Source organism: Loxodonta africana, chromosome 4 (assembly GCF_030014295.1).
Source record: "Loxodonta africana isolate mLoxAfr1 chromosome 4, mLoxAfr1.hap2, whole genome shotgun sequence".
Taxonomy (NCBI): Eukaryota; Metazoa; Chordata; class Mammalia; order Proboscidea; family Elephantidae; genus Loxodonta; species Loxodonta africana.
The window spans coordinates 124226399-124250760 of NC_087345.1; the positions used below are offsets into that span (position 1 = coordinate 124226399).

At 37.7% G+C, this 24362-nt stretch overlaps 1 protein-coding gene across 4 annotated transcripts in view; it reads left to right on the top strand.

Moving 5' to 3' along the window:
- Window positions 1–24362, top strand: part of PLBD1 (phospholipase B domain containing 1) — an 82761-nt gene that overhangs the window by 37285 nt on the left and 21114 nt on the right. For all 4 annotated transcript variants that reach the window (XR_002787064.2, XM_023554546.2, XM_023554555.2 and 1 more), the window contains exons 5-6: window positions 5003–5143; window positions 5612–5756. Coding sequence is in view for 3 of the 4 variants with exons in the window: in XM_023554546.2 (XP_023410314.1) it covers window positions 5003–5143; window positions 5612–5756 (286 nt within the window). In the remaining variant the exon portion in view is untranslated. The remainder of the gene's footprint in view (window positions 1–5002; window positions 5144–5611; window positions 5757–24362) is intronic.

Genomic DNA, 24362 nt, shown 5'->3' on the forward strand with positions numbered 1-24362 from the left:
AGTCCAAAATTTTCGTTAATTTTTAAAATCCAGATTTAGTCCAAAGATTTCTATATTTGAAATACAATCTTTTGCATAAGCTTGATATGGGTTCAGTTTCGTTGCAATATTTTGTTAAGTAGTGAAGTAAAATCTGTGTGTGGATGACAAGTTAAAGTGTTCATGGTCAGCTTATGACAATATTTCTTAAAACACATATAGAAGCAATGTAAAACAAAAGGAAAAAAAAAAACATGAAACAGAAGAAAATACCATTAGACTAATTATTATCTTTGTTTCTTAAAGAGGTTTAAATATAACTTATAACAGTTTTCATACGACACTACATTATTATATGCTCATACATTTGAAAAGTAATAAAATTTTATGGGTGATGATGTTAATTCCCCAGTTAAACTATAGGACTAAGTTAATAATTAAAATTATGTAACATATTTCATATAACATAATAGTTTTTTTTAATTTAGTAGTTTTTTTTGTAAAACAGAAACAAATCTTTTGTGACCTTTTTATGAAATCTTAATGACTCTTAGAAATTAAAACATTAAACTTGTTACATTTTTTTATGGAATTTCAAAGTTGTTAGGGGTCTATAATAAGTTACTAAGAAATGACGTTTGTTTAACAGTGAGAACTCAACTCTTGGTTATTTGACATTAAGGATCTTAAAATTTTTTATAAATTAAGCCATTAAACTTACAGTTGTACTAAATGAGAGTTTTGACAATATTAAATTCTTTTTAAATAAACTCTTTAAATTTTTGTCTCTATTATATATTCTTTATACCTACCTACTCATTGTCATCGAGTCAATTCCAACTCATAGTGACCCTATAGGACAGGGTAGAACTGCCCCATAGGGTTTCCAAGGAGCAGCTGGTGGATTTGAACTGCCAACCTTTCAGTTGGCAGCGATTGCTTTTGACCAATGTGCCACATTTTAAGTGACAATGAATATACTTATTGCTAGATTTATGGAGAGATAACCTTCTTCTGTGACATAAAAAGTAAAAAGCTTATAAGCTTTAAGTATACTGAATGTCTATTAATTTTAAGATCAATAAATTATCCAAAAGCTTTAGAAATCAGTCTAAGCTTATATATTATATTGAAGTAAGTTTATTTAAATTATTTATATTTTTATTCAAACCTTTATTATTTATCTTATTTGCCTGATAAGCAGCTTAGTCTTTTTTCTTTTTTGTAATAATTACAGTCTTAAATAAAACATACTTTATATAGTATCTAGCTTAAGTTACTTGGAAAAGTTTTACTTTTAAGGTTGACTAAAAATTTTATTAGGCTAGGATTTTCATTTGAGACTCATTAATTTTAGCTGTTTAATCTGTATAAGTACTTACTTACTATTAAACAAATTAGAATAATACCATCTGGAGGTGAGAAATTATTATTTTTTTCTTTTACATGTTATAGAATCCTGTGAAGAAGTAATAATTTAAAAGTCCTGTTGTACCAAATAAATAATTTATCTTTTTGGTGCTCTTTTTTAAATGGACCACTTTACGTTATTGAAAGTTTAATTTATGGCTTTCTGAGACAAGATGAAACTTACATATCACACTTAAACAAACAAAACAAAAAAGCTATGCCACATGTATTGTTAAAAAGTTAAGAAGAACTTTAGACACTATAAACTACAAAAGGAACTGTTTGAACCATTTCAGGGTTGCCATTTTCTCTGATATCTCTTCATGAAAAATCCTGGAAACAAACAATAGTTTTCTAATTTTTTTTTTTAATTTATATAAGCATTCGGAAAACATTACTTGAAAGTTTTGATTCAAAAGGAGTTACAATTTTTTTCTTCTTCTATACAACTTAAAGCCAGCAAAACAAGACAGGAAACTTGAAAAAGAGAAATAGAAAAAAACACATGAAATTTTATATTCAACATCACATAAGAAAAACATATGGGGAACGCAGTTTCTTTAAAGTGATTACAGAGATTTTTAATTACTTCACATATATTGTTTATAGTGTTTGAATGTGAACCCCAAGTTAGTATCCCAGTAAGAAGGGAAATCCAGGCTTTTTTATGAAAAGCATGTGAAAAGATTTTTGTGCACTTAGAAAATCGAAAGTAACTTTCCAGCTGTTTCCAGCTATAGAAGCAGAAGTCACAACTTTTGAGCAGTTTAAAAATGAAAATGATTAGCAGCCGTAAATTAGCTCTATTCACACAAAACCTCAAGGGCTAGTTTTGAAAATCTCAAATTCTAGCCTTGAAGGCTCGGCTTCTGAAAATTCAGCTGCTGGAAACTCATCAGGTTGTACACACAGTGAACTAAAAGCAAAGGAGACAGAGGAGTAACAGGTGCTTGAGATTTTAATCTTTTAGGGAGGCAATTTTAGTGTCCTGTTGTTTCAGATGCCTCCTGGTACAGAAACTCTTATTTACTGCAAAAATAGAAAAAATAGATTAGACATGTCGAAAGTTTTCCATATGGGTGGTTTATCTTGGTCTTCATACTGGGCATTTGTCTTTTGCTCTTTTTTTCTCTCTTAAAAATAGAATAGGTATACATGTGAATTTTAACCTGTTTCAGAATGTTTAAAGACTAGAAAACACACTAAAAGAGTACAGAAGGGCCAATGTCTGACTCCAAGTTGCCCTTTGAGTAGCAGTACCATAATGTTTGCTTATGGATTGTGCAGAAGTCCCTGAAGGGTATTCTTCACTCTTGAATTTGTTATTCCCCATCTTCCTGTTAACTGAAAGTGTGCACTAAAGTCAGAATCAAAATGTGTCCAAACTTGGACTTGCAGGCAGAAATGCTTAACCCAAGCCTACAAGTGAACAAACAGTTTTTGCCAAAGTGCCCAGACCAGCAAGCAGAAACATTTAACCTGAACTTAGAGGTGGACAAACTGTTCTGACCAAAGTGCCTGGACTTGCAGATGGAAACACTCAACCCAAACCTGGAAGTAGACAATCAATTTCCTCTAATGGTGTCCCAGTGGAGGGCAGAGAATTACTCTTGATTGTTGTCTTGCAATCAAAGGCACCCAAACTTTTGAGTGGAGAACTTAGACCCAGACTTGCAAGCAGACCAAGACTCAAGGAGTAGAGTTACCTCTGTCAGAACCAGAACAGGGAGAAAAGGGAAAACAAATTCAGGCTGAATTAAGATTGAAAGTGAGCAAATACTAATGAAAATAAGCTAATAAGAATAAAAGTGCACCAGTAATAAAACTCAGAGGCCTCAGTTCAAGGATGCAGCGGTTCTATCCAAGAAGTACTCACCCAGATGGTCCCCAAAGGTCCGTGGAAAAAGGAGAGTCTGATTGACTCAGCTGGATCCAGAGCCCATTTTCACAGTTTTTGCGGGGGATGGGGGAGGGTGTCAGAGGGAGTTGCCTATAGATCCCACTTCTGACACCAAATGTTGTAGTATAAACACCATACTTCTGTTGAGGTTTAAAAACAAAGAGTTTTATTATGGCAAAGAAAGTGTTTTGCAAAATGGGGAGATACAATGCTCAGAGAAATCCAACAGTGTGTTCCAGGGGCTGGGGGGCAATGTAATACAAAGACTTACGAAGGAAAAAAACTGCAAACGGCACAATACAGCTAAAACAATTTTGATTTGTCAATATATACAAAACTGTAGGTGGCAATGCCCTGGTTGACCATTCTGGCAATGTGTTGACATCTTTTGCACGGATGGCTTTAGATGATACAGAAAAGCCCTAGCTTAGTAATATTAGTTTATTCTAAGTTTTAAGGGGGTTAAGTCCCCCTTGCGTTTCAGCTGAACAAGATTAAAAAAAAAAAAAATACGAGGCTTTGTAAGGACCTAAGCACAGGCCAGAAAAACATTTTTCAAGGGAGGGTGAAGGCGGCTTTTTCTGAGAACTGGCATAATAGGCAGAGTCACATGTTTCACACCTGTATAGTTCTTGAATTATCTTTTTTTTTTTTTTTAACATCAGCCATTTCTAACAGCAAGCACTTCCTCTAGCAGAATAGGGAAGTAAAAACACTTAACATGACAAGTGGCATTGTATGACAGAGAACTCCAAGATGGAGTCACTTAGGACAAGAAAGGATTAGGCTCAGACCTTAGCTAGAAGTCCCAGTCATACCAAGGGTTTTAGTTTTGCAAAGCTCTTCATCAGACTTCATAATCTTTTTAATTTCAAAACATGAATGTATCACTTATTTTTTTTAAAGGAGGGCAAAAAGAATATATAAATAACTAATTGGGTTAATTTTATTTATTTGTTTTGGTTAAAACATCATTGTTTGTTTTCCCACCAACTCTTCCCAAGAATTAACTTTTTAGAGTTAATAGAGGCCTAGTCCTGGTCTACTCTTGTGTATTGAGTATTAAATTTTTACTCTTGCTGGAGCAGTGCTGTCTAGTTAACAAAAAGTTCGCATTGAAGTGTAAGTCTGATAATTGCTTTAGGTTAATGCTATCAAGTCAGTTCATCCTACATTAAACACACAACCAAAATAAAAAACATCTTAGTTGAATATTTTTCCTGTAAATCAATGGTTCTCAGCTGGGGGTAATTCCCCCTCACCCAGGGGATATTTGGAAATGTCTGGACATATTGCTTGTTGTCAAAACTGGTGGATGCTACTGATATCTAATAAGTACAGGCCAGGGTTGCTGCTAAATATCTTACAGCCCCACCACACCCCCCCCCAACAAAGATTATCCAGTGCAAATGTCAATAGCACTGATATTAAGAAACTCTGCTGTAGAGGAATGTAAACAGAAGGCTCAGTTTGTTTTGCTGTCAAAAGAAACACTCCCAAAACCTGTGTATACGGAAACATGCTAAAACATCTCTTATGAACTATAAAAAGGAATAAAAAATTATTTTATAAGCTACAATAAAATCTAGTATATTGGTTACATTAGGGACTTTTCCAAGGAATAATTTAATGGATCCTTAGCCAGGGGAAAAATAGAAAATGACATCTGACTGTCACAAATTGATGTTAAGTGCAGTCCTTGTCCTCTCCCAGCCCCTGACCTTTTTCCAGATTCAGTTCCTGAATGCTGTTGGAGATCTGTTGGATCTGATTCCCTCATTCTTTCTCACAAAAAGCAGTAACCTGAAGTTTATACACAGACCGGAAATGGGACATTGCTCTGCTCTCATTAAGGTAAACTATACAAAACAGCCCCTCTTTCTCCCTTTTTCTGGTCACACAGACTCTTTCTGTATGTTACCCAAATTGTGGCAAAATCTTATCACCCCTACCTATAGCTGTTTGCCAGCTCCTGGGTTCCTATATCACAGAAGTTCAAAACTAGAAGGAACTTCAATGGAGGGAATTGGAAGTACCTGAGGTCATCTCTGTTTGTTCTACCATTTCTTTCATGCTTGATGCACCTGCCATTTCCTGAATTTTAAAAGGATGGAGTCTATCTGTTTTGTGTACATTAAAGGTTAATGTTGGACTCCTTGGCCACATTCTCCAGTAATAAATATAGCAATAGTCACTTGGGTTTTAAGCAAAGAGTTGCAGAAAAATTCCTGAATTGACACAACCCCTGTATGCTTCCTACACTTAAAATTGTAGTCAGTTATCTATATGCCTCTGTGTTATTCACTGTTATTCTGGTCATAGGTTCTTCCTGGATTTGAGAATATCTTTTTTGCTCACTCAAGTTGGTACACGTATGCAGCCATGCTGAGGATATATAAACACTGGAATTTCAACATCAAAGATAAAGACACCAGCAGTAAACGTCTCTCTTTCAGCAGTTACCCAGGTAAATGAATTTAGAGGGACATCAGAGTACACCTGAGTACTTTGAGCACACTATAGAATAAAATGTTGGTGATTCAGAGCAATTGGAGAGAAAGAAGAAATGTTTAGTGGTTAGTATACCTTAATGAAAATTCTGATTTTTAGACTTCCTCTTGAAGAAATATAGCTTTAATACTTTTATTTAATAGAAATGATATAATCTGGGTTAATAGAGTTGCCAAGTAGAAGACACTTTGTAAGTGTAAATGATGCTTCTAAATTCACATCACAAATGCCAACTATTTATTAAGTGCAAGACACTCTTCTAGGCTCTGCAGTGGAAGCGAAGAAGAGGAAGAGACAGTTCCTGCTCTCAGTAGCTCCCAGAGGGACTGCATTCTGTTTCTCTTATTCATTGCAATATCCATAGCACTTAGCCTAGCGTGTGGCACCTAGTACTTAATATAATACAATTCTGCTGAATGAATGAATGAATGAATACGTAAGCCTGTAAACCTTACAGTACAGTCAGAAGGATGAGATATGTACAATACAAATAAGAATAATAATATTACTGCATACTGTGTATACTACAAAAGAAGTATTTCAAATGTTGTGTTAAAAAGAGGAAGAACTTACCTCTGATTATTGGGAAAAGGAAAGAGAACGTTGTCATTTGAGATGGACCATGAATAATAGCTAGAAAATCAACAGGTAGAGATGGATGGGGAGGGCTGTCTCTGTAGAGCAGGGATTGCAAACTCCTATGTCCAAAGGAGACAGGCAGGTGATGTAAATGAATAAAGGGGCTGGTATAAGAAAGGAAACCCTGGTGGTGTAGTGGTTAAGAGCTATGGCTGTTAACCAAAAGGTCGGTAGTTCGAATCCACCAGGTGCTCCTTGGAAACCCTATGGGACAGTTCTACCCTGTCCTATAGGGTCACTATGAGTCGAAATCGACTCAACAGCAACAGGTTTTTGGTTTTTTTTTTTTTTTTTTGGTATAAGAAAATATAAAATGGAAACAATTGTAGCAAACAGGGGACCCATGGAGAAGAGGCCAACTACCCCACTCTCACTGATTATTGTCATCCAGGAATACGGAAATCAGTGTTTCCAGATCTTCTAACTTAAAAGAAGATAGAAATAAGGATTTTTTAAAGAATAAAACCCACTCTGAAAAACAAATAGAGTATGTCTGCTAGTTGTAATTGGCTCCTTGCTTTTGGTTTTGCAAAGTTTCCAGGAAATGTCATGAGCAAAGGCAAGGGGAGAATGTTTACAAAACATCTAGTCCCTCAAGAAGGCAGCGTGAATTCTTCTGACCTTTTATTCCAAACCCATAACTTATGGAGTGGTTATACCAACCGTCTGTCCTATCTATCTAACTTTGACAGAGTATCATTGCCCCATCTGAGTGTTGACACAAGGGTATAACACAACAGTTTTCTGTCCTTATAATCTGGTCCTTCCTTTGGAGCCGCTTTGTTTTCCTCTTTGTCTTAGTTTGCTTAATTATTTTAGGATCAAGGAAGACTCCTCTATTTGAGTCCTTTGATTCTTTTATGTTCAGTTAGACTGAAATTTAAGGATAGCAAGAGACTGAGACATGTCAAATGTTCTTACTCTTCCTCTTCGTTTGGACATTGCTTACACTGCTTTGAAATCTTAGTGGAATATGGCAGACTGAACAGTCCTGGACCCCAGAGCTAATGAAAACCTGGAAGGATTTTCCCAAGAATCTTAGGACCCTGTTAACATTTGCATATATACCCTTCCAGAACAGATAGATACATAGGTACATGGATAAAGATTTTAAGAGCAGTTGAAACTAAGAGAGAACAAAAGACATTTTTTGCCCCAAGGTGTTTCTATGGGAGTCAGTGAAGCAGGGTGATCCTTATCTTTTTGTAACTGGCTTTGTTCTCAACCCCAAGCAAACAAAAAGTCATGTAAAATCACATTAGTATTATGAAGAGCTGTTTGATTAAGGTATCAGCAACATTGGATTCATCCAACAGCTGTGGGTCTAAGTTTTGCTAGGAAGTCCATGCCATGTGAGCTGTTGAGCCCAGAACAAAGCTGAATGGATTGTTTCTTTTTCTCTGATGGAGAGGGTGTCACGGTAGGTTGAGTGGGTTAGGAGTGTGGTGTAATTTTTTTATCAGAGAAGGCAGGGCCTGGAGGCACCTTCTGACCTGGACAAGGATACTTAAAAATTCCTGACTCAGAACATATAGATCAAGTTACAAAGAAACGTTCTTGACTTGGGTTGAGGCACATGTTGAACAACGATAACTGGGATGGTACAGGTACCATCATACTAAAGATATAGATAACTCTGAAGATTTCATATGCATTTATCCACACTCATGGCCCTTCCACCAAATCATATAAGTGACTATCAAGATGATTGCCATGAAAAGCACTAAAGCTTCAAGACACTATGACTTTTTTCCCCCTAAGATTCTGAAGAAGGAAAAAGGTATAGCTTAGGCATCTGCTAAACTGTTCTTCAACATACAAAGTCCAGCGGTTTTACTTGTTTTTCTTATTTATAAAATGACTCCGATATAATGCTTACTTCATAAAGTTCTAAAAAATTTATAATTTATTTATTTGTCAACAAATACCTGTTAAGCACCTACTGTGTTCTAGACAAAGGAGTTATGATGGCAAGCAGGATTGACAGTCCCCACTCCTATCGAATTTGCATTTGGTGAGAAATAGTGACCAATAAAAAGCAGTAACAATACAGGGTGATTGTGTGATAATACAGCAGGCTAGTCTGGGAGTATTCTGGATAGCTTCTAAGAGGAAGTAAAATTTAAATTGAGGCACAAAAGCAAGTATAAATTAGCCAGGCCAACAGAGATAAGGGGGGTGGTAGAATGTTCCAGGTGGGGCAAACCGTGGGCGTGAAGGCCTGTAGACAAGAGAAAGCATGGAGAAGGCCAGTAAGTGCAAATAAAGGGCAATGCAAGACCATTAAAAAGACAAGTGTGAATAACATGATTAGATTTGCATTTTAGAGTTACCTGATCCATGAGAGAGAGAGGATGGAAGGAGCTGTGAAGAGAACATTTAGAAGCTGGTGCAATAATCTAGATGATTTGGACAGTGTAGCTAGTCAATGTATGGATAGAAGATTGATATTCATCTTCAAGAAGAAAAAAAAAAAAGTCAAAAAATGACTGCTGAATTAGCGTAGCACATCATGACTTTCTATGAGATCTTGTCCTAGCCAGAAGTCTTGAGTGATCATTACCTAACGAGAATGACAGAAGGGCACTCCCAAAACTGTACTGCAGCGTGGGAGAATAGCAATACCATAGCAATTCTTCACACTACATTCATCAATGTTACGAAGGATTTGCTGCCTCTAGCACACCCAGATTTACCTGAGCCTACCTCACCCTCTGCATTTACGAGTGCCCCAGCTGAGTCCATAAAAAACGAGTTAATATTGTCAAGGGAACAGATTAATTTAATAACACCCATCCTAATCTGGAAAGGATTTAAAATGACTTGGTTGTTAAACAAGTTCAGTTTTTTCTCAGTTTGTTGTAAAAATGAGTGTGGAAATTTCTCTCACCCTTGGGGAAGCCACTTCACCTGAAGAGACTAACATAAAATGTCCTGAGAAAGCGAAAACTACACCAAAGTATACCAGGTGCTGATAATCTCAGTACCACTCTTAGGCCAAGGCAAGTGAGGCCCCAGCTTTGGAGTGCTTTCCTCAAAACCTTTTAAGTGCCTCTCCAGTGCCCTGAGACCAACCACGATGGCAGACCAGGGTGCCCTGGCCTTAGACTGTGCCTTATGCATGTCCTGGTTTCAGAAAGCTCCTTTCTAGAAATTTTCTAAATCTCCTTCCAGTCCCTGGGACCAGCAGGGCTGGCAGAGATGGATCCAGGCAGGGCTCTCTGACCCCTGGCCCCACATCTCCTTTTCTAGGAGCTATTCCCCTCTACCCTGACCCCGAGTGGGGTCATTAGGATGCCACGAGGCACTCTCATGTTTATGGGGACTCCTGAATAAGGGGCGGGGGGGAGGGGAATCATGATGCACACACAGACCTTTCCGCTGGCCCTTGCAGCATGTATTTTGCTAGATGCTGCATGATTGGGCTGCCAGAATGGTGGTAACATGATACTTTTGACAGCCTCTCACATCAAACACAGCATGTGTTCAGAGCTCCAGGCAGCCAACAGTCTGTCATTTACTCTTGGGCTTAAGCACGTATGTGAGCTCCTGTGTTGACTTTCACCTGTCTATGTTCTGACTACAGAGCTACCTCCTATCTATAGACTCTGAGAGCGGCAGGGTGGAGACAAGTGAACTTTACCATGTGTGCCCCTGCTGCTGGCCCCTCTGGGGGACACCTTACACCCCTGCAGGGTCTGCATAACATGTGAGGCAGTCCTCCAGGGAGGGCTTGGCCTGTCTTCTCTGGAGGCTCTTGAGAACCTTGTGCCTCAACACAAACAGACCTTTGCAATAGCTCTTTTATTTATTTATTTATTGTGCTTTAAGTGAAAGTTTACAAGTCAGTCTCTCATACAAAAACTTACACACTCCTTGCTATGTATTCCTAGCTGCTCTCCCCTTAATGAGACAGTGCACTCCTCCTCTCCACCCTGTATTCCCCGTGTCCATTCAGCCAGCTCCTGTTGCCCTCTGCCTTCTCATCTCACCTTCAGGCAGGATCTGCCCACATAGTCTTGTGTGTCTACTTGATAATAGCTCTTACGCTGAACACATATTCCTTGTAAAGTTTAGACTGTGCTGGCTCTGCCCACAGGTTTCTCACCTATTCTGCTCACTGGTGGTGGTGTGTGGATGGCAGGAGTATAATCAGCATGGGAAGAGATTTCATTCTGGTAATGCCTAAGGAGTCCACGAGAAGACATGGCTGGAAAATATGTTGATCTACGTTTATACTATAAAATCTCAAATGTAACTTTAAGGACCAGAAAACAAATTATCATTCGTATATTTTCTTAACAACATACAATTGTAAGGCCTGCATTTGTGGTCATTATCAACACAGCATAGTAACAATCTTTGAGAGAGTCATTTGGAAGCTGGTATCCATAGGTGGCATGATGGATGTTGCAGTTGTTAAGTAAGTGGTATTAAGTATTAGGGAACTATAATACAAATGGTTTCAAAAAGTCATGGCTTTGTGAGTAGTAAGTGTTGCTAGCTTTTTCTCATGGTGCGAAGTATAAAATTAGCCAGAAACAATGCATTTGATACAAAGAACACAAAAAGATGGTATGCAGGTATTATAAAGACTCTTCACATGTACTGATTGTTTAAGAAACAAATTGTCTTCTTTGATAAGTCATTATACCTTGCATGAGCCCATGAATTTGATAAGATACTTTTGAATCAAATTGTTTATATAGGCAGACCAAACCAAAAACCAAACCAGTTGCTGCCGAGTCGATTTCAACTCATGGTGACCCCATTTGTTGCAGAGTAGAGCTGAACTCCACAGGGTTTCTAAGTCTGTGACCTCTCAGAAGCAGATCACAATACCTGTCTTCTACAATAGGCAGAGGTCCTACAAAAGGTAGTTTGCCTAAGTGCCTGGAAACCCTAAGGAGTGTGGCCCTGGATGCCCTTGTTTTGGAAGATTTCCATTACCCACAAGAAGGGTTTTGAAAAACCATGGTCTGTTTTGCCTTACGATTGATAAGGCTAAGGAAGATAAAAGCCCTACATGAGCCTTTCCCAGGATGCTATACACAGCCAAACATTAATTTTGGCAATGCGAGGCAAGAACCAAAGAAGTAAGACATACAGAGAAATCATATAGGGAATGACTACATTGAAAAGGTAGCCAATATCACTGCATGATGACCTCAGCTCCAAGTAAGGACTTCAGAAATTTTGGACTCCTATCTGAGTCGGAATCGACTCGACGGCAGTGGGTTTGGATCCACAGGAATGAGACATGTCTACCAGTTTTTGGTGTTCTCACAGAAATCCCTTAGAGAGAGGACAGTCCTAGGGAAGATTAAGACCAGCACATCTTATATATTGTTCCAAGCAGGTGGCTGGCACTTCACAAAACAGCATAAACAGAAATTAAATGAAAAAAATGATTCACTGACAGTCCAACCTTCCAACCTTCCAACCTTCATTTTCTATGGCTGTTTGTTCCCTTCTGATCTCTGACCATATATTAAGGTAATTTCTATGTGGTTGTAATCATAGTATGGTCAGTATTTTATATTCTCATTTTTTCACAAAAGCATGTTTTATGTAACCTCACAGTTTTCCTCATTATTATAAACAATATCATACTGTTTAAAGATATCATAATGTAGCCACTTAGGTTATTTCAACCTTTTGCTTTTAGAAATAAAGTTGTAAATATCTTCCTTTTATTTTTGGTTCCCTTTCATTCATTTGGATTACTTCATTGGGATAAAATTCCAACAATGGACTTAACCAAACCCATGGGTATGGTAGGCAGAATAATGGCCCCCAAAGATGTCCACATCCTAATCCTTGGAACACATGAATATGCTAATGTACATGGCAAAGGGGAATTAAGGTATCAGACAGAATTAATGTTGCTAACGGGGAGATTATGCTGGGTTATTCGTGTGAGCCCAGTATAATCACAAGAGTTCTTTGTTGTAGAAGTGGGAGTGTCAGAAAAACGGCAGCATGAGGACTTGGTCCAACATTATTGGCTTTGAAGATAGAAGAGAGCCATAAGCCAAGGAATGAGGGCAGCTTCTAGAAGCTGGAAAAGACAAGGAAACAGATTCTCCCCTAGAGCCTCCAAAAAGAGACACAGCCCCGCTAACACCTTGATTTTAGCCCAGTGAGACTTCTAATTTACAGAATTGTAAGATAATAAATTTGTGTTGTCTTGTCACTAAATTTGTGGTAATTTGTTATAGCAGCAATAGAAAAATAATGCAATGGGTATAAACATTTTTAAGGTATAACTTATAGACAATATAATTCACTGATACATGTGTATAGTTCAATGAGTTTGGGGAAATGTAGAGTCTTGTAATGATCACCAAAATCAAGACATAAAACATATCCATGATCTCCAAAAGAGCTCTCATGACCCTTGCCCCTACTTCCAGTCTCGGGCAACCATCTGTATGCTGTCTGTCTCTATAATTTTGCATTTTCTACAATTTCAAATAAGTTTAATCATACAGTATACAGGGGTGTTTTTTGGTCTGGTATCTTTAATTTAGTATGATGCTTTGAGATCATTTATTTTGCTGTATGTATCGGTAATTTGTTCCACTTTTATTGCTGAGTAGAATTCTATTGTACCGACATTCCACAATTTGTCTGTTCACCAGTTGATGGACATTTGGATTGTTCCCAATTTGGGACTATTATAAACAACGCTGCTGCTAGGAGTCACATACAAGTTTCTGTATGGATGCGTGCTTTCATTTCTCTTGGGTAGATACCTAGGAGTGAAATTGCCAGTGCATATAAAACTGCTAGACTGCCGAAGTGACTCCACCATTTTGTATTCCCACTAGCAATATAGTTCCACATCCTCACCAACACTTGACAATATTAGTCTTTTTAATTTGAGCCATCCCAGTAGGTGTATAGTGGTAGCTCCATGTTAACTCATGATATTAAGCATCTTTTCATGTGCTTGATGGCCATTCATATATCTTCTTTTTAAAAAATATTGAGTTGCATTTCTTCCTATTATTTAGTTTTTAGCATTCTTCATTCTTTTTTTTTCACTCCATTAGATCCAAAAGATTTTATAATCTGATTAATTCCCTCTAGAAGTAGATATACTATATCAATTCATTTGCTCAATTTTTTTTTTTTATTGTACTTTTGGTGAAAGTTTATAGCTCAATTTAGTCTCTCATAGAAAATTTTTATACACATATACTTTTTTTTTATTGTCATGTGACCCTAGCTGCAATCCCTACAATATGATAGCACATTCCCTCTCTACACATCGAGTTTCCTGTGTCCATTCAACCAGTTCCGGTCACTTCCTGCCTTCTCATCTTGCCTCCAGAGAGGAGCACCTGTTTGGTCTCAGATATCTGCTTGAACTAAGAAGCACACTCTTCACGAGTATTATTTTATGTTTTGTTGCCTAGTCTACTCTTTGTCTGAAGAGTAGTCTTTGGGAATGGTTTTAGTTCTGGGTTAACATAGCTACCAGGGGTCACGGCCGAGGAGATTCCTCCAGTCTCAGACCTTTAAGCCAGTCTTTTTATGTGAATTTGAGTTCTGTTCCACGTGTTTCTCTGACTCATTCAGGTACTCCCTGTTGTGTTCCCTGTCAAGGCAGTCTTGGTGGTAACCAGGCACCATTTAGTTCTGCTGGTCTCAGACTGAGGGAGTCTCTGGTTTATGTGGCCCTTTTGTCTCTTGGGCTAATATTTTCCTTGTGTCTTTGGTGTTCTTCATTTTCCTTTGCTCCAAGTGGGTTGGGACAAATTGATGTATCTTAGATGGCCACTCAGAAGCTTTTAAGACCCCAGATGCCACTCACCAAAGTGGGATATAGAACACTTTCTTAATAAACTTTGTTATGCCAATTGACCTAGATGTTCCTCAAAACCATGGTCCAGAGACAATGCTATTTTGTCCCTCAAAGTATTTGCTTGTGTTCAGGAAATGTCTTATCTTTTGGTTTAATTCAGTTGTGCTGACTTCCCCTGTATTGTGTGTTATCCTTCCCTTCACCCAAGATGATTCTGGTCTACTACCTAGTTAGTGAATTCCCCTCTTCCTCCCTCCCCACCCTCGTAGCCATCAAAGAATGTTTTCTTCTGTGCTTAAACCTTTTCTTGAGTTTTTATAATAGTGGTCTCATACAATATTTGTCCTTTTGCAACTGACTAATTTCACTCAGCATAATGCCCTCCAGATTCATCCATGTTATGAGATGTTTCGAGGATTCTTTATTGTTCTTTATCATTGCATAATATTCCATTGTGTGTATGTTCCATAATTTTTTTATCCATTCATCTGTTGATGAGCACCTAGGTTGTTTCCATCTTTTTGCTCTTGTGAACAGTGCTGCAATGAACATAGCTGTGCATATATCTATTCATGTGATGGCTCTTATTTCTCTAGGATATATTGCAAGGATGGGTTTGTTGGATCCTATGGTACTTCTATTTCTAGCTTTTTAAGGAAGTGCCAAATTGATTTCCAAATAGCATTCTTTTTATATCCTAGATACAAGTCCTTTGTCAGGTACATATTTTGCAAGTATTTTCTCCCAGACTGTGGTTTGCCTTTTTATTTTCTTAATGGTTCCTATTGAAGTCTTTAATTTTGATGAAATGCAATTTATAAGTTTTTTTCTTTTATACTTCATGCTTTTTGTTCCTATCCGAGAAATGTTTGTCTAAATATTTTTACAAATATTTTCTTCCAAAAGTTTTATAGTTTTAGCTCTTATGTTAAGTCTATAATCGATTTTGAGTTAATTTTTGTGTGTGGTGTGAGATAAGTGTCAAGGCTTCTTTTTTCAGTTAGGGATATCCAATTGTTCCAGTACCATTAGTTAAAAGACTATCCTTTCCTCATTGAATTACCTTGTCACCTTCGTTGAGAATCATTTGAGCATATAGGCATGGGTCTATTTCAGGACTTCTTTATTCTGTTCCATTGAGCTCTATGTCTATCCTATGATGTTGTTGTTAGGTGCCGTTGAGTCGGTTCTGGTTTATAGTGACCCTATAGGACAGAGTACAACTGCCCCATAGGGTTTCCAAGGAGCAGCTGGTGGATTTGAACTGCTGATATTTTGGTTAGCAGCCAAGTTCTTAACCACTGTACCACCAGGGCTCCATCCTATGATAATACCACTCAGTGTTGTACTGGAGCCGGCTCGTACCAGCTTATGATAGCAGACTACTAAATATTTAAGAATTAGCAAACTGGTTGTTAAATTGTTGATAGCTTAAAAATCAGCTGTGGTGGGAGTGTTTGTATCACAGAAATCAACAACTTCTACAAATCAGCCCTGCCCTCTTTTTCTGAAAGATGGTTTACCAAAAAAACATTCTGATTGTTATAGCGTTACAGTATATTTTGAAATCAGGTAGTATCTGTCTTCCAAGTTTGTTTTTATTTGTTTGACTATTTTGAATTTCCATATAAATTTTAGGGTCTCCTTATCAATTTCTATAAAATAGTCTACTGGAAATATGATTTCAATTGCATTAATTCTATAAATCAGTTCAGAGAAACATGTCAACCATATTGTTTCTTCCAACCCATGAAATAGTGTATCTCTGTATTTATTTATGTCTTCTTTAATTTCAGCAATGTTTTGTAGTTTTCAGAGTAAAAGTCTGGCATATTTTTTGTTAAATTTAGTCCTACATAATTTCTAATGCCATTGTAATTGGAATTTTTTTATTCCTTTTTCCAATTGTTCATTGCTTGTACATATATATATACATTGTGCGCATATCTATATAATATACAATATAATTCCGACTCATAGCGACCCTATAGGACAGAGTATGTATGTCTTGCTACATAACAAATTGCCCCAAAACTTAGTGGCTTAAAACAAGGATTATTATTTGGGATCTCATGGTTTCTGTAGTTCACGAATTTGCATAGGGCTTAGTGGGGATGACTTATTTCTACTCCACTATACCTGGAGCCTCATCTGGAAGACTCAAACACTTGAGGGGCTGAGATCTCTGAAAGCTTAACTGAAGCTGGAGGATATACCTCCATGGTGGCTTATTCACGTGTTTGGCAAGTTACTGCTGGCAAATTGGTTCCTCTCCACTTGGGCCTCTCCACAGGGCTGCTTGAGTGATCTCACAACAAGGTGATTTGCTTCTCCCAAAGCAAGTGATCCCAAAGAACAAGGCTGCAAATGGAATGCCTGTTATGACCTGGTCTCAGAAGTCATACACTGTCACTTCTGCCACATTCTATTAATTAGAAGCAAGTTTCTGTCACTAACCCACATTTAAGAAAAGGGAATTAGAATCTACCCTTTAAAGGAAAAAAATCAAAGAATTTGTGGAAATTTTAAAACCACAACAATATAGATATATTATTTTTATATTTACATTAAAAAATTTATTGAGGTAAAATTCACATAAAATAAAATTCACCATTTTAAATGAATAATTCAGTAGCATTTAAAAAAAAAACCATTGCTGTTGAATCAATTCTGACTTATAATGACTTTACAATATAGAAATATAATTTTTATATTTACATTAAAATTTTATTGAGGTAAAATTCATGCAAAATAAAATTAATCATCTTAAAATGAACAACCTAAAAAACCAAAACCCAAACCTGTTGCCTTTGAGTGGATTCCAATTTATAGTGACTCTATAGGACAAAGTAGAACTGCCTGATAGGGTTTCCAAGGCTTTACGAGAGCAGATTGCCACATCTTTCATCACCGAGTGGCTGGTGGGTTCAAACTGCTGATCTTTCTGTTGGCAGCAAGCATTTAACCACTGCACTATCAGGTCTTCTTCAGTGGCATTTAGTACATTCAAAATATAGCCTAGAGGAACAAAATCAATGAAGCATATATATAAATATACAGAGAGAGATTTATTTCAAGGAAATGGCTCACACAGTTGTAAAGGTTGGAAGTTCCAAATCCCTGGGTCAGGCATTAGGCTGGACTCACATAGCTGCAGGGGCTGATGAACCCAAAATCAGCAGGTCAGATAGAAGGCTGCTGGCTCACATCTCAAGAACCAGTGGTCAGAGGATGAAGAGTTGGATGCAGGACTGAAAGAGGGCATGCCAGAGCATCCATAAATATTGGATGCGGGCCACATTCCCAAGGAAACTCCCCTTTCAATTGATTAGCTGCTCACGTCAGATCACAAAATGGAGGGTGATTACATAATATCTGCCAAACCACTGAGAATCATGGCCTAGCCATTTGACACATAACCTTAACCATCACACCACCTATATCTATCCACTTCCAAAATATTTCCATCACTCTGAAATTTTACTAAAATCCTATACAAGTAGTTTCTCCCCACTCTTCCTTCCCTCCAGCCCCTTGGCAACCACCAATCCGAGTTTGGTCTCTGTGGGTTTATCTATTCTGGATATTCCTTATAAATATGTGGCCTTTTGTATCTGGATATTTCACTTAGCATAATATTTTCAAAGTCCATCCATGTTGTAGCATGTATCAGAATTTAATTTCTCTTTATGGCTGAAGAATATTCTATTGTATGGATATACAACGTTTTGTTTATTCATTCATATGTTGCCATCAACGTTTAGGTTGTTTCCACCTTTTTGCCACTGTCAATAACGCTGTAGTAAACATTGGGGCACAAGTATCTGAATCCCTGTTTTCAATTCTTTGGAGAATTGAGGAGTCATATAGTAATTCTCGAGCCCTGATGGTTCAGTGGTTAAGAGCTCAGGCTGTTAACCAAAAGGTCAGTAGTTCAAATCCACCAGCCACTATTTGGAAACCCTATGGGGCAGTTCTACTCCATCTTATAGGGTCACTATGAGTCAGAATTGACTCAACGGCCACGGGTTTGGTTTGGTTTTATGGTAATTCTATGTTTAACTTTTTGCGAAACCTCTAAACTGTTTTTCATAGCAACTGAACCATTTTACCTTCCCACCTGCAATAGATGAGGGTTCTAATATCTTCACATCTTCACCAACATTCGTTATTTTCCTTTTTATTATAGCCATCCTGATGGGTGTAAAGTGGTATCACATTGTGGCTTTGTTTTGCATTACCTCTAATGACTAATGATATTGAACATCTTTTCATGTGCTTTTTGAACATTTGTTTATCTCCTTTGGAGAAACATCTACTTAAGTCATTTGCCCATTTTTAAACTGGGTCATTTATGTTTTTATTATTGAGTTCTAACAATACAGTAGCCCTGGCGGCATAGTGATTAAGAGCTCAGCTGCTTGCCAAAAGATTTGCAGTTCAAATCCACCAGCTGCTCCTTAGAAACCCTATAGGGCAGTTCTACTCTCTCCTCTAGGGTCGCTATTAGAATCAACTTGATGGCAACGAGTTTGATTTTTGGTTTTAACAATACAAGTCTAATTAAATATATGACTAGCAAATATTTTTTTCTCAATTGTGTGCTTTGCCTTTTTTCTTTACTGTCCTTTGACATGCAAAGTTTTCAATTTTGATGAAGTCCGATTTTTCTATTCTGTCTTTTGTTGTTCATGCTTTTGGTGTCATATCTAAGAACCTCTTGCCAAATCCAAGGTCACAAAGATTTACATCTATGTTTTCTTCTTGTAAGAGTTTTATGGTGTTAGCTCCTATACTTAGGTTGTTGATCCATTTTGAGTTAATTTTTTGCATATGGCATGAGGTAGAAACATAACTTCATTCTTTTACATGTGGACATCAGTTGTCCCAGCACTACTTGTTGAAGAGAGTGCTTTTTCCTCCTCCAAGGTCTTGACACGCTTATCAAAAATAGATTTACTATAGCAGTTACCATGGGAATTACAATTAACATTCTAAATTTATTACAGTCTAGTTTGTATTAAAACCAATTTAGCTTTGATAGCATTCAAAAACTTTGCTCCTATAGAGCTCTGTCCCCTCCCCCTTCATGTTATTGTTGTCACAAATAACATCTTTATACATTGCATGTCCAATAAAACAGATTTATCATTATTTTTATGCATATATCTTTTAAATCATGTATGACATTAAAAGTGGAGTGTCTGTTTCTTTGTACACCTTGTGATTTTTTGTTGTTCAGAACAGAATATCATAATGTGGTAACTTTGGAAATCAGAGTCTCCTCCTTCCCCAGGGTTTGCTGAGGTTACCCACTTGTTCCAACCATTTCTGCTTGTTTTTCAATATTTCTATGAAAGGACACGTACTTGAAGCTGCCTACTCTGCAATTTTGATGGCATCCTATGTATATACTTGCTTTATTGTGAGGCTTTTCAAAATTCATTTTTCAGCTCTAGTAGCTTTTTGTTAGATTCCTAGCTGTTCTGTGACACCGTAGTGAGATATCTGTCAACTCAAGCCAGTATGGCTACAGTTTCCCACAACAAGAGTTGGGAAGAGGGAGTTGGTAAATACACTCAAGCAAGGAAGACATGTACTCACATTTTTACAACCTTGTAAGAGAGTTCAGTTCCTCCTTGCCTATGGTCAATTTCTAGTGCCTTCAAATAGTTGTTTTTAATAATCTTATACAGTATAATTTTTATCTGTGGAAGAAATTACCTGATTTCTTCATGCTGCATTATTTGAATACTCATCTTTGGTATGAATTTTTTTGCCTATTAATATATGTTAACCAAATCTTTCCATAGTACCAAAAAGCATCACAAGAGTTCCTTTTAGAAGCCTCCTTGACTTTCAGGCTGAGTAAGCCAACCCTCCTTAGAGAATCCCTAGTATCCTGTGCACAATTTCTTCAGAGCCTCTATCCCATTTTTCTGTTGGTCTATACACTAAACTGTAAACTTCTAGAGAACAAGTACCATGTTTCATTCAGATCTGTGTCCCCAGAGCCAGCATAGAGCCTCACACATTGTAATCAGTTGTAGAAAAAATGCATATGGAAGGAAGGAAGGATAGAGATCAGGACAAAAGTTAAAAAGGAAAGAGAAGAGAAAAGGAAAAGAAGGAGGCAGGCAGATAAATTATGGGTAACTCACTTCGATGTGGAACATAGTGAGAACTGTAAGAGAGAAAGAGACGAAAATAATGTGAGAGGTGAGGATGAGGGCTGCCTAAGAGATCGTAGTCTGTATCATAATCTAATTGTCTTCTATTGTTGGTGATCTCCTTTTTTGCCCTTGATTTGAGAACAGGACTCCAAGATGCTCAGGAATTGTTAGCAAGGCACCTGAGATGGAAACCTGTGTATTCAGCATAGGAGTTATACCTTGGAGCTAACTTTTTGTAGCCTTCTTGATTACAAATAACATACGAATAAAACCTGACAAGTTTTATAGGAATTAGGGAGCACTTGAGTTTTAAGTAACTATAAACTTTTTTTTAAGTATATTTTGTTGTGGTTTTTGTTATTGAAGTCGAAAGGAAAAAAAATATTTTTGTTTTGTTCCTACTATGTGCTAGGAACTGTCAGTGACATAATGTTAAACATTTGAAACGTTCTCTGTCTAATTTTCAAAAGAACCTGACAAGGAGGGTATTTTATCAAATAAAGAAACAGATTCAGAGAAGTTAAGTAGCTTGCCGAAGCTCACACAGTTCGGGGGTTGGTGACTGGGTTCAAATGTAATATATATGACTATAAATATCCATTTTTCTCCAGAAATGATTCAGCTTGCGTTTAAGTTAAATGGTTAAAACTAAAAGAGCCATGAGCTCAAAGGCCCTCCTCGTATGCCAGGTGGTAGTTGGGTGGAGCTCTTATGTGAGAACAAAGGCTGGAACCTATCCAAAGTACTTTTAATTGAAGATTCCAGTAATCATGAACCCTATGAGGCTGAGATTTCAAGCTTAATTATCTCTAAGTGTCGCTCTTTGGAATGCGCTTAGTGTGTTTCACCAAGTATGTGTGTGTCCTACATTGCATGGGGTCTGGATATCCCATAAGCTCCCACACACATATATACATACCCTTGAAACTTGAATGTTCCTCAGAATTTCCTTGACAGCTTGCTAAAAATGCAGATTATAAAATGAAAATTCTAAAATGCCACCCATCTAAAGCACAGAAATTCTGATCCAGTTGATCTGGGCTGTGGCATTGTAACAAGAAGCCTACGTGATTCTAACATACTGGGTGGTGTCCACAGCCTGTCTGTTGAAACTCTGGAAGCCCTCATGGTCTGAGCCAGCAAAGACTTTGCTCGGCCTTTTCCTGTTTGAAATTCATGTTCTTGAAAATAGGTGCACAGAAATATAAAGGAATATGTTGAAAGCCTCAGGAAATTTTTGTCAAGTCTCTTTCATAATCCAGGATATTACCTTGATAAATTATAAAATTGCCTTATGTATGTCATAAATGTTATTAATATACTGTGTTTTATTAATTTCATGTTATCTGTTTGGTCTTAGATTTTGGTCATAAAGCTGAAATATATACAAAAAATGCACAAAATAGTACATGTCTTCAGTCTTTAAACTAGCCTTTAAACTAGTACATGTCCTCAGTCTTTAAAAAGAAGAGAAGGGGAAAAATAAATAAAAGTAGAATTAGGGTACCTATTTCAAAGGACTAAGGCAGACTAGGAAGAAAGGTCTGGCAACCTACTTCCAAAAATTAGCCAATGAAAACCCTATGGATCACAATAGAACATTGTTCAATATAGCACTGGAAGATGAGTCCCCTAGGTTGGAAGGCACTCAAAATACACAGTGGCTGCAAATATAGACTTGAGCATACCAATGATTGGGAATATGGCTCAGGACTGAGCACGTTTTGTTCTGTTGATTATAGATGGATTTTATACCACTTAATTTCTGTTTTTAAAGCACCTTTGTTTTGTACTTTATCTGCCCCTGGCACCTTCCCAGGCCACCGATGGCTTCTGCCAAGCCACACCTGTCTCAATCATCACTCCCACCCAGCTCAGGAAGTTTCCTCCCTCCTATCTTTCCATAAATCCCACCTTATTTTCCATACTTTTCTTGATTAACTAGTCAGAAGGTGATTTCCCCCAACTCCACCCTGTCGAAACATGCAACTCCCTGTGACTCACTCTCTCCTTAATTGCTTCTAATGTATCTGCTCCACTGTGTGTTGAGTAAGTGCTGCTGCCGTTTGTATGACTACATATCTCTTCTTATCACATTTGTCAGGTACGTGGTATAGTGGAAAAGACATGTGTTGAGAGTCAGGCTTAGATTTTATTCCTCACTATGCTGTTTATTAAGGAGCCCTGGCGACACAGTGGTTAAGCACACGGCTGCTTATCAATGGTTTGAACCCACCAGCTGCTCGATGGGAGAAAGATGTGCCAGTCTACTTCTGTAAAGATTTACAGCTTTGGGAAACCCTATGGGGCAGTTCTACTCTGTCCTACAGGGTCATTATGAGTAGGAGTTGACTCAATGGCAATGTTATTTGTTTTTTTGGTATGCTGTTTATTAGCTTTAAATATTTTAAACAGTTCACATAAGCTGGCTTTTTGTTTTGTTTTGTTTTTTTGAAGATTAAATGATAGCATACATTCTTCCAAGAAGGAGTCCTGGTGGCAAAATTGTTAAGTGCTTGACTGCTAAACAAAAGGCTGGCACTTTGAGCTCACCCAGCAGCACTGTGGGAGAAATATCTGGTGAACTGCTCCTGTAAAGATTAAAAAAGAAAGGTCATCGAGTCTATTGTAATTCATAGTGACCCTATAGGACAGAATAGAACTGCCCCATAAGGTTTCAAAGGCTGTAAATCTTCACAGAAGCAGACTGCCTCATCTTTCTCCCTGAAGAGAGACTGATGAGTTCCAATCCCCCTTCATCCCCCACCCCTCCACCACTTCTAAGTTAGCAGCCCAGTGCTTAACCACTTCGCCCCCGGGGAACAGCCTAGAAAATCCTATGGGGCCATTCTACTCTGTCACGTGAGGTTGTTGTGAATTGAAATAGACTCAATAGCACCTAATAACAATGACAATATCCTTCTAACGCAAAGTATCTAGTATAGAGCACCCATTGCCATCAAGTCGATTCCGATTCATAGTGATTCTATAGGACAGAGTAGAACTGCCCCATAGGGTTTCCAAGGAGTGGTTGGTGGACTCAAACTGCCAACCTTTTGGTTAGCAGTGAAATGTTTAACCACTATGCCACCAGGGCTCCCATATGTAGTAGGTGTACAATAAATGTCAGTGACCCTTGTCGTCTCTTTCTCCCTTAGACTCAACAATTATTTATTGAGCACCTACTTGTGTCAAACTCTTTTCTTGGTGCTGGATATTTCAGCGAATAAGACAGAAAAATTCCCTGTCTGTGGGAGTAGTTGGGAAAATAAATAAATAAATAAAATCTAAATAAAATAAAATAATTTATTATTAAAGAAAAACAAATTTCATTTTGATGCGGATAACAGCAGGATGTTGGTTGGAATACAAACTCAATTCTTCATATCTTCTCTCTATGACCTTTAAGAGACCGCCGCAGAGTATTCAGACTCCACAGTCAAGGCTCAGTGTGCTTGAATATGTAAGGGGCATGAACCCTCCCTCGACCACATTCCTGTTGCAGGATTAGGCAGAGTGTGGCAGTAAATACTTACTTGATTGAAGAATTATCCAGAGGAGAAGAGGAGGTTGATTGGTACCAGTCAGGATCTTGGCATGAAGAGAAGCAAATAAATGCCATCCTGGAAGGTGCCAAGGCTGAATACATTATGGAGTTGGCAGAATAAGGGACTGAAGGATGTCGTATCCTGGAATAACAGGGAACCCACAGGCTTTCTTTTCTTAGGGGGAGGAAACAGTGGATTGTCCTGTGGCAAGCAGCAACCTTAGAGCTGTGATTCTGGTCAAGATGCAGAGGGGGGCCAGGGCCTGTGCTTTTTGAAAAAGCCCCTGAGGGAATTTGAATATAGCCTCTGAACTGGGAATTATTGTGCAGTGCCTGGCATATGGTAGGTGTTTAATAAACGTTTATGGACTGATTGTATGACAGACTTAG